The sequence below is a fragment of the Bactrocera oleae genome, chromosome 5 (assembly GCF_042242935.1).
Source record: "Bactrocera oleae isolate idBacOlea1 chromosome 5, idBacOlea1, whole genome shotgun sequence".
Classification (NCBI taxonomy): Eukaryota; Metazoa; Arthropoda; class Insecta; order Diptera; family Tephritidae; genus Bactrocera; species Bactrocera oleae.
In genome coordinates this window covers 40,443,723-40,459,076 of record NC_091539.1, presented here as the reverse complement: position 1 = coordinate 40,459,076, position 15,354 = coordinate 40,443,723, and the positions used below count along the sequence as shown (strand labels likewise).

The 15,354-nt window shown below is 34.9% G+C and overlaps 1 protein-coding gene across 17 annotated transcripts in view; it reads right to left on the bottom strand.

Moving 5' to 3' along the window:
- The window catches only part of rg (A kinase anchor protein rugose), a 480,528-nt gene that overhangs the window by 75,863 nt on the left and 389,311 nt on the right, over positions 1–15,354 (bottom strand). For all 17 annotated transcript variants that reach the window (XM_036366220.2, XM_070110254.1, XM_036366224.2 and 14 more), the window contains 2 exons: positions 9,005–9,201; positions 261–382 (listed from right to left, as the gene is read on the bottom strand). In XM_036366220.2, coding sequence (XP_036222113.2) covers positions 261–382; positions 9,005–9,201 — 319 coding nt within the window. The remainder of the gene's footprint in view (positions 1–260; positions 383–9,004; positions 9,202–15,354) is intronic.

Genomic DNA, 15,354 nt, shown 5'->3' with positions numbered 1-15,354 from the left:
TAAATCAAATGGTATACCATTAAGATGAAATAACGGAACAGAGAACAAAAGCATGAAATGAAACGAAGATGACAGCGGTGGCTAAAGCGAATGCATAAAAGAACATGAAAGTAATAAAGATGACATTGAGAAAAATGTATATAGCTGTAAGAGTTGCCGCTGCACTAAGTAAAAATTTTCCCAAGAACGTTTACAGTTATTATCGTGTTTGAACATTTATTACAAATTGAGTATGTACGTATGTATGTTGTTGTACTCACCAATAGAGGTAGGGCTTCTCGCGCTCGATATTCACGGAATTAATAGGATCCAAACGAAACCACGTTGTAAATGTAAAGCCATTTTCGTATGGCCATTTTGCCAGAGGCGGCAGCACCATAGCCTGTAAGAAGCACAATGAAAAAGAGAAGAAAAACAAATCAATGAATGTTTGGGATTTAGAGTGCCTACGGAATTTATGACTATTTTAATTAGCTTCATTTGCAATTTTTTAAGCCTAGAAGAGAACGAGTATGTTTAGGAAGTGGTCAATTGCTTCTGAGTGGGTCATTAGTGTATCAAAGACATTTGTAAGGATTTTTTCGCAAGGTTGTGAATTTATGTTAAACCAAAGTGTGTTGGAATTATTTTATTATATTTTTTTTGTCATTACAAAAATTAGTTTATATTACTATTATCATACCTTGACTTCTAATTCGATAATTGAGGAAATAAGATCATATAAAAATATTTGAGAAAATATTGGCTGAACACCTGTCAAAATACTCTCTTTCTTTCTTAAGAAAATACTTAAAGACTGCCATATTTAGAATTTTGTAGGAAAACTTTACGATTCAGCTTTTTAAGTATGAGTGTCAGTTTTGACTTGAATGACTTGAATGACTTGAATCTGAGTGAATTGACCAGAAAGTTTCCGGAAATTATTGGCCCAGAATTCTTTATTTTTTTTACGACAGATGTTTTTGCGCAAATGCCTAAAAACGCTCAAATAATACTCTTTATTGACCGTCTGTTCCGTCGGAATGAATTCATGATGAACCAAACCGCGAAGATAAAAAAAAAACAATTTCCGGAAACTTTCTACTTTAAGACCAAAAACTTGTTCAATATCATCGATCAACCATCGTATTCACCGGATTTGGCCCCATGCGCTATTTTTTGTTTCCAAAACTCAAGTTACCACTCCATGGAACCAGTTTCAGCTCGATTGAGGCCGTACAAGAAAATTCGCAGAGCGAACTGAAGGTGATCCAGGACGCGGACCTACAAGGCATGATTCGATGATTGGAAAAAGAGGTGGCATATGTGTATCGCTGTAAAAGGAGCATATTTTCAAGGTGACAAGATAAATATTGATACAGATTAAAAATTTTACAATTTTCGGAAACAGATATTTGGGCAATCAAAAATCAGTTTTGAACTTAAAATTAAAGATATGGCTCTAATACTATAATATCAGTTATAATAGTACTCGTATTGCTCAAAACTATTGTTATCAGGTGGTAAAGTTGGGACTTAGAAGTAGCAGTATGTTTGCTGAATGTACCACTGCACTTAACTAATTTGTGTTTCTGCTAGATTTGAAGGCGGCTCTGAGTAGACAGATAATTTGTAGGAAACGTTTTGGTTTAAGATTTGCTTAAGATTTCAAGTTTAACATGATCTTCAAAGATGCTAAAGCTACGTCTATGTGGCTATGATCCTGACAATTGAAAAAATTATGAAACGTTCAAATTTGCTAAAAACTTGAGTTTAAGGTTTGGTGTTTATGAAAACTATCTAGAGAAAAGTAAACAAAACGATGTTTGTTACACTCTCAAAAGAGACAAAAGTGCCGCAATATTTTTGAATTATGTGGCCAAATTTTGTTGCGAAAAAAAGTCGTACCACTTTAAAGATGAAAAAGTAGTGTTTAGTGCGAGATTGAGAAAAAAATTGTGTGGTAAACTTCGTGTTTGTAAATGCCAGTTCATGTTACACAGCAAAATTGTTACTATATTCGAGTTTTGTGAAACTAAAAAGTTTTTTAAACGTCTCTAAGTGCAGGGAGTATATAAAGAGGTCTTAGGACCCCATCGTTTCTGACTATATAGTATCATAAACTTAATAATAAATGTGGTGTTCATTTAATATTCTAAAGATTTTGTGTAATGGAAGGAAAATATGAGCATGTTTTAACTAAAACCGCAAATCACTAGCACCAAGAAATATTAAACAAATTTTGTACGACTTATAACTTAATAAACACCGATTACCACCAACACAAACGAGTTCACCACACCTTTCCGGACAAATAGCAGCTCAAAACTAGAAAGTCATTTCCACTGTGGCGACGTAAGCAACGGCAGCTGCTTTCGGAGGCAAATAAAATAGTCGGAAGGCCTCAGTGCAACCTAGTATGCCAGGCATAACAATGCTCAAAGTTCACTGCTGGCGTTTGACTGCGTTTTTGTCTTTACGCCTGTAGGTATGCAACAACCAAATTGTTAGTTTGCTTATTTGCAAGCCTTTCATGCGAAAGTGTGTGGCATATGGCATTACAACTTGCAATATTCGCAATGTGAATGAACTAAACAAGCGGTGCAAGTGCTGAAAGTGGTGACCAGTTATAAAGGCCAATGCTTGCTAACTAATGTAAAAAGCAGAAAGCATGTGCTGCATAAAAGATACTATTTCTTCATACTAGAAGAGGTTTATTTATATATATAAGTGTGTGTGTGTATAGGTATATGCGACTCTTCTTTGTTCTTCTTTGCCCATGTGTTGGTTGCAGATCATAAATCAATATCTACTTCTTACTTGCTGCAGAAAAATCGAGAGGAAATGAAGTTTATGATTTATGACGCAATCTGTGTGCGAGTAACGGGATTGGTAGTTGTTAGCGATTGTTGTTGCAGATGCACTGCTGTAGTCACTTAGTTACTTTTGAAACCTCAGTGTGGCTTTAGATTGCCAATTCTTGTGTGCTTAGTTGCATGTGACCGAAATTGCACTGGGACTGTAGTGTCATCTGACCCTTCGGATGATTTATGCCGATAATGTTTGCAACAATTATACTTGTTTTGTTTCAAATTGAAAACGGTTGAAAATTCAAAGTGTTTGCATGATTTTTACTTTTTTAACGAAGTTCGATCAAATAAAAATTGAAATTTTTTTATACAGATCAATAGCGAGCTAACTAACAAGAGATGAAAACTGTACGAATTTATTGAATATTACGATATTAATCGATAGATATTTTATTACTGTGATAAAACACCCAGTACCAAGGAAGCTTCGGGCCAATTTATAATTCAGCCGTTTCGTAGAAATTTTTGTTACTGCCTCTGAAAACAGTGTTTCGAGAAAAACGCGTCTAAAGTTTTGGAAGTATTCATTCAAAATCTTTAAAAGTCACTGAGGATATGGGTGTGGAGTACGTTTTCAAATGACTATTTAGTTACTCAAAGCTCAAAGTTCACGTCTTCTCTCAACTCTCAACGCATTTACTCAAATTGTTTTTGACAAGCGTGAACAAACGGGTTGAGTTTTGTATTACAAATGTTGGAACTTATGTATCCAAAAAGCAGAGATTTTTACACTTAGGGACTTCAGTGTTGAGTCAGTATAACTAAATAATAACTTTAGAAGTAATTTGCTATGTCTGATTTTCATATACCATATCTAAAGCTAATAGCAGTTTCTGTATATGCGGTTAGAATCTGTAGGCATAGCTCCATTTTCAAGATAAATGAAAAATGATCCTTTAGATTAGAACTCTAATCTCTCTACCAATTTTACTGATGATGTCATCGAACTATTGCTATTTTACACGTAAAGTTTTAGTGTAAAGGAGAAAAACCGGGCCATAATGAAGTTATTATTAAACAAAAATTGTCGATTAAGAACTGGCCTAAAGGACTGAAACATAAATATGAAATGGATTCACAGAAAAATAGAATATAAGTGTCAGATATTGTGTATTAAAATGACGAAGTTTATTTCAATTATTTACAACTTTGAATATTTTTATAACAAAAAACAGTTGTCGAGACTTCGGTTCCAATACAATTTTCTCTTCCTTACTTGTTATATTTTACTTGTAAGCAGTTATCATTATATATTAAGATAATCCACACATATAACAAAAGCTGCATTAAACAAATGATACATATTCAAAGCTTTGAGTGTTTTTATTACTTCTATTGCTTTGGGCTCCCCTGAGCACCTAAGTAATATCTTAATATCGCACAACTCAAAAATTGAGAACATTATTTCTAAACCAACTACAAAAATACGACAAGACATTTCCACATTTCGTACTTTTCAACAACCAACAACTGTCAACATGCATACACAGCTCGCAGCAATTCAGAATCAATTCTCGTTTCGTAAACTATTTTTGGCGCGTTTGTGACACTAAGTATGCCCCGAAGGTTCGCATAACGGGCGCAAGAGGAATTTTGCGCGCTGAAAATGCAAAAATTCAAAACAAATGTTGGAGAGCGAACAATAAAAAGAAAGCAGCACAAAGCGAACTGCCGCAGCGAACAGAAAGTGGTGAATGAAATGATCGAATTGTCGTTGTTTGTGTGGTGGGCTGCTTGGTTTCATGAGTTGTTGGCAACTATGTTTCCGAATATTTGCTGTTGTTGTTGGCTATTGTTGCGCTCATTGTCGTTACTGAGGCAACGTGCTGACGTTGGCGTTGCTGCTACCATTTTGCTGTTGTTGTTGTTGCTGTCGTCCATAATAGAGTTGGGAATAATTTTGACCAATTTATTAGTGAAATGCGTTACCAGGGAATTTCGTCAAGCTTTCCAACTCATTTCGGCAAAAAACCGCAAGCCCAGCCCTTTTTGCGGCTACTGCTTTTGTTGTTGCTAAAACAATTTCTGTTTTTCGGCATTGTTTTATTTTATTTTTTCGCTTTTGCGCTCACTGCTGTCATCATTGTTGCCGGGCATTCGCAATTTTGTCATCCATTCCCTTTCGCCGCAGGGGAGTTACAGGAGCGCCGGTGCTTTGCTAGCAAAACTTTGCCAATATTTTGGATATTTCAATGGAAAAGTTATGCAAAAATCGCACACACACACACACCTACCAGAAATATATTGTTGATAAATCTACACTGAAATGCTGAGCTACACACACAAACACACACACACTTAAAAGTTGCTGAAATGCAGAGGCGTCCAAACAGTACTAAAAACCAAAAAGGGAAGAAGAAAGTTGTAACACCGCTGCATGCGCCAGCCAAATTGAAATATGAAGCAATGAAATTTGAAATTGGCAACGCAGTTATTCTATTCGTTGTCCAGACGCGTTGTTGTTGTCGTCGAGTAAAAAAGTTGTGACTACAAAGGCATTTGATAAGGGTTGCCGCCGCCTTTTGATGTCGCAATCACTAAGCGAAATTGGAAAATTAAAAAACGCAAAATAAAATTAAAAACAAAAACAAAAAACAACATGAAAGTATTAGAAGTGAAAAAATTTGTGCTCAAATTTATAAAGTTTCGCCAGTTTGATGTTACATACGAAAGTTCGAAAGTTATTTGCATTTTTTCCACAGCAGCGTCGAAGTTGTTTAACAACTTTTTTCCCTCTCGCTCTGTCTCTTGCCTTCGTTTAATGTCACGCGCAATTTTTGGAAACCAATTCGTCATCATTCTGGTTTAATAGCTGGTGTATCCATCTCTTCTCCACCGACTGCTCCTTGTAGACTGAAAGCCAAGTGGGTATTATAGCATTTCATATTCATTAAATGTATCATGAAAGTCATTAACTTGAGTCCTTCTCGGCAAGTATTTACGCTATGCTTTCTGTGAAGTATGTGGAGACTAAAAGATTTCAAATGGAAGCCGCCTCTGAATGTATATTCGTTTTAATAAGAGATTTTTCTATGACAGGAAAGTTTGCTTTATATTCTGAGGGACCCGTATTAGAATATTTTTAAGCGGAATAGACATCAACTCAGGTACTGTAAGAAACTATGTTGGTCGCCAGGAGCACAAGCGTTGTGAAAACTTAAGCTCCTACATTTTTGAATTTTAAGGAGCAGTGACCCTAATTTTTAGTTATAACAAATTTCATTGCTGTACAAGACAACTACTTACATAATTCCTTTCAATTATTTTCTGCATGGTGTTTACTTTTTTTAAGTTATGATATGTTTTTAATTTTTCGTGTTCTTCGGCTCGTTTTGGCCTTCACTGTAGCTCGACTTTGATCAAGTCCCGCCTAACTGTCTTTAATAAGGAATTTCATATGAGAAAAATAAATTTTTTATGAATAAGATAGCAGGTGGTGTAGGTATTTGAGTTCAGCATGTTTAAATTCTATGAAAAAAATATTTTTAAGTAGTTTTCTAAACAAGCTTAACAATTTCAAAATTGCATCACAGCGCCATCTGTGGTAAGCTTTATTTAACACAATATAATTGCTTAACCTGAAATAATATGAACCTTCAGTTTAACTTTAATACTTCATAGAATTTTGCATATTTTAGTAGTATAGTGGGTCAGCAACTTTACATGGGCTTAAAAAATTAAAAACTTTTTCAGAATTCTTATAATTATGTCAAATGAAATAATTTGAAAAAATTTGCATTACTTTTGATATATTTATTTGATTGATTTTTAGGTGTTCCAGGGATACTTTAGGTATACACTTTAAAGTTCTTACCAATAATAAGTCTAATAACGAATATACAAGTATGACAAGTGATTTCTTGAATGATCGCTGTGTGAGAGCTACGAAAGATTTAGTTACACGGCGATTTAGTTGTCTGCACATTAACGCTCTAGTGAAAAAATAGTCTTAGCCAAAGGGACGCAAAAATGCTTGAAATATTTTCATGTAATTAATTTTTGCGATTCAGTAGAACATTAGACTATAATAAACCTGAATATATACATAAATTGTATATAACTCTTGCGAGATTTATTGAAATTGAAAAAAAATAAAACAAAGTAATCAAATTGAGTCCTTCACAAATACTGATGGTAGACATAAAATTTTACTATAAGCCGCGCACAACTAAACACTCTGCCTACAATTCCATTTCAGTATGTATTAAATTACAAAGAAAATACCGTTAGTGAATATTTTTTCAAACATTTGTTTAGCTTGGCGCGTCCATTTTTATGCATGCAATTTAACAAAAACAAAGTTCCAACGCCTACACGGCCCGTTGCACACGTTTTATGGTTACCCTTTATTGACTCGAGCAATCAACACATACGCACACATATATCTACATAACAAACAGTCGTCTAATTCATATATAACAAGTAAGGAAGGGCTAAGTTCGGATGTAACCGAACATTTTATACTCTCGCAAAGTCAAATGGTATACTCGTTTGAGATTTCTTTGTGGATTGGCTGATATTTTCGGTAGAAGGTCAACTATAGGCACTGGGGTCCACATATTTAGTACTTAGGGGCTTAAACAGTTTTGACTCGATTTAGACAATTTTTGGTCACAAGGTGGCATACTTTAATCGCATTATTCACGCAAAGTGATACAGTCATTGTTGCTTGATATGCATACTGGAAAGTGAAAGAATCAGATGGAATTGAAAATGGTGTTATATTAGAAATAGGCGTGGTTGTACTCCGATTTTGCCCATTTTCGTATTATAATATAGAAATATGAAAAGAACGTTATGCACCGAATTTAGTTGAAATCGGTTAAGCAGATCCCAAGATATGGGTTTTCACCTAAAAGAGGGCGGTGCCACGCCCACTGTCTAATTTTGAACGCGGTTCCTATAAGGTCATCTCATACCATCCCAGAGATAAACTTTAATGTCTCTGGCGTGTTTAGTGCTTGATTTATCGCGCTTTTAGTAGTTTTTAACAGTACCGTTATATGGGGAGTGGGCGGAGTTGCGTTTTGTGGGCGTGACAGTGGTCCGATTACGCCCATCTGCAATACCAACCGTCTCACGGTATCAAGAAACATGTCTACCCAGTTTCATAAAGATATTTCAATTTTTACTCAAGTTAGAGCTTGCACGGACGGAAAGACGGACAGACGGACGGACGGACAGACAGTCACCCGGATTTCAACTCGTCTCTTCATCCTGATCATTTATATATATATATAACCCTAATAATAATCTAACTCGATTAATTTCAGGTGATACAAACAACCGTTAGGTGAACAAATCTGTTATACTCTGTAGCAACAGGTTGCGAGAGTATAAAAATACGAAAAATACAAAAATCCAGGCACATAACACTCGCGGCGCATTTGGAATTCGATTTCTGTGCGAATCTTCGCCCATAAAATGGCGAATAAAAATGAAATGGCAATGGAAAAGTAAACATTTCGCCACATGATGATGTAATAAAACGGCGACGCAGTAAATGGACTTGGGGCAAAAACAAAAGCACAATTTTTCTTTTCGTTATTTTATTGTTGGCAATAGAAAAATAAATCTGCGAAAAAATTGCTACAACATTCTAATTTAGTGAGAGTAAAGCGCAGTGTTGCTTAGGCGCCTTCTAACGGGGGCACAACCACCTGCAGTCGTTAGAAATGTACATTAAAGGTAGCACACTGCCACACTGCCACACATTCACATTAATAATGCAACATGGCATTACGTGGCATAACGGGAAATTGCGCAACAGCAGCATAAAGCGGCGAAATCTTGAGCTTCTTCAAAGTGAAACGCAGTGAATTATAGAAACGTAAACACGTCTGTGAATTATTCGCTAGTAAATAAAAGATTAGGCTGCTGTACGAGGGGCCGGGGTTGGACCAGCATGCCGCTGCGGCTGCTACGTGCTCAGCGGCAATGATGTAGTTGGAGGTAAAATAATTGACAATGGCATTTTATTTGAAGTAGTCAGTGATTGACCTTCGTTTTGTCCTCTGGCATTACTAAGGATTACACGGCACTTCCAAGGATTTAAAATATTATGCGGAAATTCTTAGTTTTTTTTTTAAATAACATTTATACGATTTAAATATGATTAAGGAGGTTTTGTGCTCATTTTCTTTGGATTAACTCACCGATCCTTTGCGACCTGGAAAACTGAAAAACACATCCGGTCCATTGCGATGTGGCATTTGACGCAACACGTTCAACAATTTGGCGGAGTGACGTGGCCATTTGGCATTCACCGCTTTCATGGTGCCGAAGAGCAGTTTGAGCTCTTTCACTGTGATGCTGTAGCTGGCCAACACGCCCAGCATTTCGATGAGCAAATCTGTAAAGATAAGAAATTGCGAACAAATTACAAAAATTTAGCAAAATATAATAATAATGGATAAGAGTTGCAGTTTACTACATTATAAATTTTTGAAATAAACTTTTACTTAACTACTATAACTTCGTTTTCATAATTAATTTTTATAACTAGAAAGATCGAGAAGAGAGAATATAGTAGTAGCGCACTTAAAACTACACTCCTCACAGAGAAGTTAGAGTATTGTTAGAGTTAGATATATTTTCATTACTTCCAAAAAGCTAGAGTCTCTCAGAGTGCGTAACAAATTATCCACATATATTCGCACTTAAGTATACAGAACTAACAAGAACTTTAACTACTGAACAATTAACAACAAAAATATGTTAATGGATTACACTTTTTTTCTAAGAGATTCTCAGCACTAGAATGAGGGCATGAATATTATCAGAGTAAATGAAGAATATTTTTTCTTTTTTTAATACATTTATATTACTTGATAGCAATAAATATGTAGGTTCTATCTCACTCTCTTTTTAAAAACCAAGTTGGTTCTTTTGCATTTCAAGAAACAATTATGCTTGCCTTAGTCTTAGAAGTAAAGTTCATTGTGTGTTATGTTATGTTGAAAGTTATAGATCGTCGGGAGCAAAGTACAAAGTACTCATTAGGAATTTGGTGCCCTACCTAAGGACAGTTTTGAAGAACAGTTAATAAATCTTAATGTGATAGGGTAAATCTTCCCCAGCTTAGGAGTTTGAGCTGAGAATTTCGGAGTTTTTAAAGGATGCTTAACTTCACCGGAAACTACTGACCAAATATCAAATATTTTAAATTTTTTTAAAGAAAAGTAAGAGTATGGATCTGTGGAGTATATTAATACTCAGAATATCATTTTAATATTTTTTTAGAAATAACTAAAGCAAACTACTCAACTTCAAAAAGATGTTTAACACTTTTTTAATTCAGAAAATGTATTCATGAAGTTTGACTAGATTATTGTCCAAGACTATGTACCTCAGAACATGTTGTCCAGATCTCATCATTAAAGCATATACTTAGATGTCATACAAACTAACTGATCGAAGTAAAATTTTTGTATAGGAAACAGTACTATATGACAAGATATGTTATCCTCAAGAAATTTGTCCAAGACCATGCTGATATTTTCGTATAGGTGTGTATATTTCAGATCGGATTACTATGGTATATATGTATGTAGTTGACATACGGATTGACAGATCAACATTAAAATAAAGATCTTGTTGTTGTTTACTTATATCAAACAAAGTGGCTAGGAAAACTCAGCAAAACGTTTTCTGTTGGATGAACCGTTTACCGATTACGGTCAGATTTAGTTATATCTACATATAGTTGCCACGATATATATAACACCCAGAATGAAAAGTCGGAAACCCTATAAAATATATACATAAACGATCAGCATGAGGAGCTGAGTAGATTTAAGAAGAAGAAGCTGCCATACAAACTAAACGATGGGAACCAAGAGCTTGTGTGGAAAACTTTTTTCTTTTAATATTCCCATGAAATTTGACATGCATTATTACCCGAAATAACGGTATGCTCTTCGAAAAAATTGTTCCGAACGGATAAGTATAACATATAGCCGCCATACAAACTGAATGATGAAAACCAAGTTCTGGTATGTAAACTTTTTTATTTGTCAAGGGTATTATAGATTTTGTGAAGGGTATTATAGTTTCGCTGTAGCCGAAGTAAACGCTTTTTCTTGCTTTTGCTTTTAGTGATAACATTTAAGAATAATGAAGGTTTCTATAAAGACAAACTTGACACAGCCGGGAGAGGAAAATTGTAAAAAATACAATTTTAATTTCGCCACGACTGTGGCTACTTTCTGCGAAGTTAAAAATAACACAATATACTCACAACAAATATACAAAACTAGCCGTAGTTGGGTAAGTCCTGGAAAAACTTTTTTATTATAATGGCGTGTACTTGAAGAAAGAGAGAAGTACTTCTATTTTCAATCCACTCGATTTGCTCGTCGTCCCAAGTGTCCGCTAGAATGAGCAGCTAAACTTGAAAGTTTTAATGGCCAACGTCTTGCATAACAACTTCTTAACTGCGCATTTAGGCATACGAAGAAACATACACACATATGTACATGTCCATGTTATGTATGAGTATGTGCATGAGACTGTTATCAGCTAAGTGTTAGCAGCGAAAAAATAATCATTTTAATTCCTCGAATGCGCTGAGTGACAATTGTCATGGCCAGTGGTTGTTTGTGGCAATAACGCAAAGTGTTTTGGCAACTTGCTGCTATGACCATGATAGCAGCTGTTACAAGCTAAACTTCGTTGCTACAATCAAGTGCAAGTGGAAAATGGGAGTCAAGGAGATTATTTTGCTCTTAATGAAGTGAAGGTGCCAGGTGAAGGAGGAGCGGTGAGGCCAGTTGGTAGTAAGAAGTTGGACAATAATACTAAAGATAAATGAATATGAGCAGTTAAAAAAATATGCTATCGCTAACCATAGATATTAAACATATACATATGCATGCTCTATTTAATGATTATTGTTATAAAAATTTATTAATAAACATTCTTTGGTCAAAGTCCATGTATGTACAATAGTTTTTGTTTGCATTCGAAGGAAACTTTTATTCTCCATATACACAACCAAGGATTGGTAGACATCTTTGATTGTACTCGGAAATTAAAAATTACTGAAAAGTAGTGTGATTTTCTAGTTGACTAAAAAACTAAAATTAGGTTAGATTAGGTTCTTGAGCTTAATTTCAGATTAGGATATTATACTTTTTTATGATAAGAACAAGTAACTTTGATACTTATAGTACTAATGGATGATTAAAGGAGTCAAAGGGGCTTCAAACTTAGTTTCGACAAAGTAGTACATTCAAGAAGATAATACTGACATATTTCTACGTAGCCATCTACCACAGGAAATATTCAGCTATGAAAAACACACCAAAATTTCTGCAACTAAAAGAGGCATTCTAGAATTTTCTTGAGTTTTTCCAAAAGACCTTGAGACCTCAAACTATTTCATAGATTCCACTATAACTAAGCTTCCATATTAGTCTTGTATTGAATAGTTGCTATAAAATCTAGTAAGATTGAGTGATCTCTATTAGTCTGAAGTGTATAGTTAATGCCCTCAGAATCAGTATTGTCACCCTGCTGTGGAAATGCACGCTACTTCTCTAAAATAACCTTTACTTGAAGCAATAGATCTAGCATAGCACTAACAACAATTTGTTCTGCTTAAAAAACAGTCCAGTCCTTTGCAAAAGAGAAACTTAAATTTATTGAGCGCTTTGAATACTAGACTCCCCTAACAACCTATTCTAATCCAGCTTCCCTCGTTAATTGTACACATTCAGACGATTTAGTGTGAGTAAAATTTTTTGCCATCACAATTCAACTCTTTGAGTGATGAAAGAAGGTAAACACAAATATTCATTGTAGAGCTGGCACTGAAGAAAAATCGAAACTATTTACGATATAAATCGATTTGTTACAAAGCTACTGAATCGATATAAGTCCTTATATTATAGAGATTGGGAATTAATATGTCTCGTGGAAGTGAATAGCCTTTATCGACATTCTAAGTTGATATGCTGAGGTATATCGGTGCATGACCTTTATAAAATATCAATTTATATCGACCATACAAAGAAAATAATTCAAGGAACATTCAATAATAGTATCCAGCAAAAGCTGCTAAGCAATTATCTAGTACTAAGGAACACTACTCTAAATCACAATATACAACAAATTTAGCATCCTGATCTTAAATTTTTGAGACAGTTCGAATTACTTGTTGAAAAGTAATAAGAGGCTCTCGGTCATTTAGATTATTCGTTGAAAACTCAAAAGATTTCAAATGAAACAATTCGAAAATATTGGTCAAGAAATAAGAAATTTATACCCTGACTGGCTTCAATTCACAAAAAGGTGGGTAGAATTATACTTTAAAGAACCGCTTCTCTTCAATTGCCTTCAAAACATTCTTTAACAAAGTAATGGAGCACTATACGCTATACAAAGTGGCATCAATACATTAGAAGTAGTTTTATTTAATTGCCGCATCCAAACCAAAGCAAGACTTCCGGTTAAACGCTCCATTATGGGTTGAGGTTATTGTCAAGTCAATGACATGTAAGCTTTCATAAAGCCAAACCGTTTGTGCATGACACCAACTCCGACAACTTAATTTAATAGCAAAATGTGTTGGCGCCAACTGCCTGCTGCCTGCTACCTAAGGGGAGGAAGGCAAAGGAGACAATGTCAAGTGAGAGCATCAAGTCAGTTTATAGCGTTGCAACTGTCGCAATCGGCAAATGTGCCGGGCACGACAGACGCTGCAGACACACGTGCGCCCGCAGTGGGCAACCCGAGCGACCGGGGCGTATACGTGACATGAACTGCAAAGCCAAGTTTGTCGCACATCAAACGTGTGAAATCAACCAATTTGACGCAACCAAAGGTTGAGTGAGTGCAAAAGCAAAATCAAAGCAATGCCAAAGATAGAGATAAAGGAGTCACACAAGCGTTTTGTGACGCTTACCACTCGAACAGTTGAACTTTGACAGCGACATCAAGGGTGCAGCGGAGTGGTGTCGTGTGTCACCGCATCCGCATCATTTGTACACAAAATCAGCGCCAAAGAACAGAAGTGTAATTAACTGCTGAGGTGGCTCCCAGCCATAAAGGCGTGAAAAATTATGTATACTCAGAGACTCTTAGGATGTTAGACACAAAGGATGTGCATGGAAAGCAAAAAAAAAATTGATATGCGGAAATTTAGACATTCTAGACACATGATTTCCTCGACTGGTGACATGTGTGTTTCAAATACATATATATTTCTTTACATAGAAACACTGTTATCCACACATATAAATGTAAATGAGGTGTTTGTAGCTCATATTCACCGTTGTACGGGGTACGTGTAGCAACAATGCTTGCTTGCTATACAAGATTATGCTAATTTGTTACAGTTTGTCAATTCCGTGGCAGTTTGGTGACTGTGTCACCCTTGAGGCAAGTATGGATGTCATTAATTTACGCAATTAGCACGCCTGAATGCCTATTGTCGCAAGCACGAGCATATAATTTTTAATTTGAGCCTGTAGAATTGATAAATATTATATATAATTAGAAGCATACATAAATTGATATAGATAGGCAAATTGAGCATTGAAACTTTAAAAGTAACTACAAAAAATGTCTACAATTTAGAGACACATTAATTATAACTGCTTCTGTCTACTGTCGGCAAAAAATCTATGAACAACAAAGAAGTAAACAAATAATTCAAAAATTTGTATTTTTATGTAAAAATGTGAGAATACTCAAGTAAATTACGGAAGCTAATCGAAAAATGATATATACATATTTACTTTAGCTATAAGTTCCGATGCCAAAAATCTTGAGGTTATATCTGGCCACAAACTTTGTTAGAAGTAAAAATTAAAGGCAGAAGTTAACTTTTGCTATAAAATAAGCATGACGTTATAAACAATATTTTTCATTTTGTGAAATATGGTAAGTTCTGTCGTAGTAGAACATACTTCCAGGTTACAGAAAGATAGTAAATTATCTGAAGTAATTCAACTTAATATATGAAATATATAATATATACAAGTGGAACAAAAATAAGCTATATAGACTTATGTCGACATAATTAATTATTTAACAAGCACAGCTATATTAAAATTTACAAAAAAGTCGATCTTTTATATTTCGATAGGTTATACATTTAAAAATAGCATACTACAGTTTTAAATCGATATCTCGAATAGTTTTGGAGTTACCGCGCTTCATCAGTTTACTTTTAAACGAGTTTTTCTCAAAACTACATTTTTTCGAATTTGCTTCAATGCTATCAATTTCATTCTGCATGTTCTGTATAAAGTTGTTCTCCGTGCAATGACCTCAGTTTTTTGATTGGATCACAAAACTAAATTTTGGCAGTTCACAACCGACCAACATTTTGGGTAATGTAAACTATTTTTTAAAACGCAGCCATTTCGTTAATTGCTATTGTTTACCCACTGTAGGTTTTTGTACAAACAATATCATCTAGTAGATAATTTTCAAGGTTTCATCGCGTATAACTCGAAAATTATTCAATTTTTTTCTTTTCTTTTCATTTCTGTGTGTA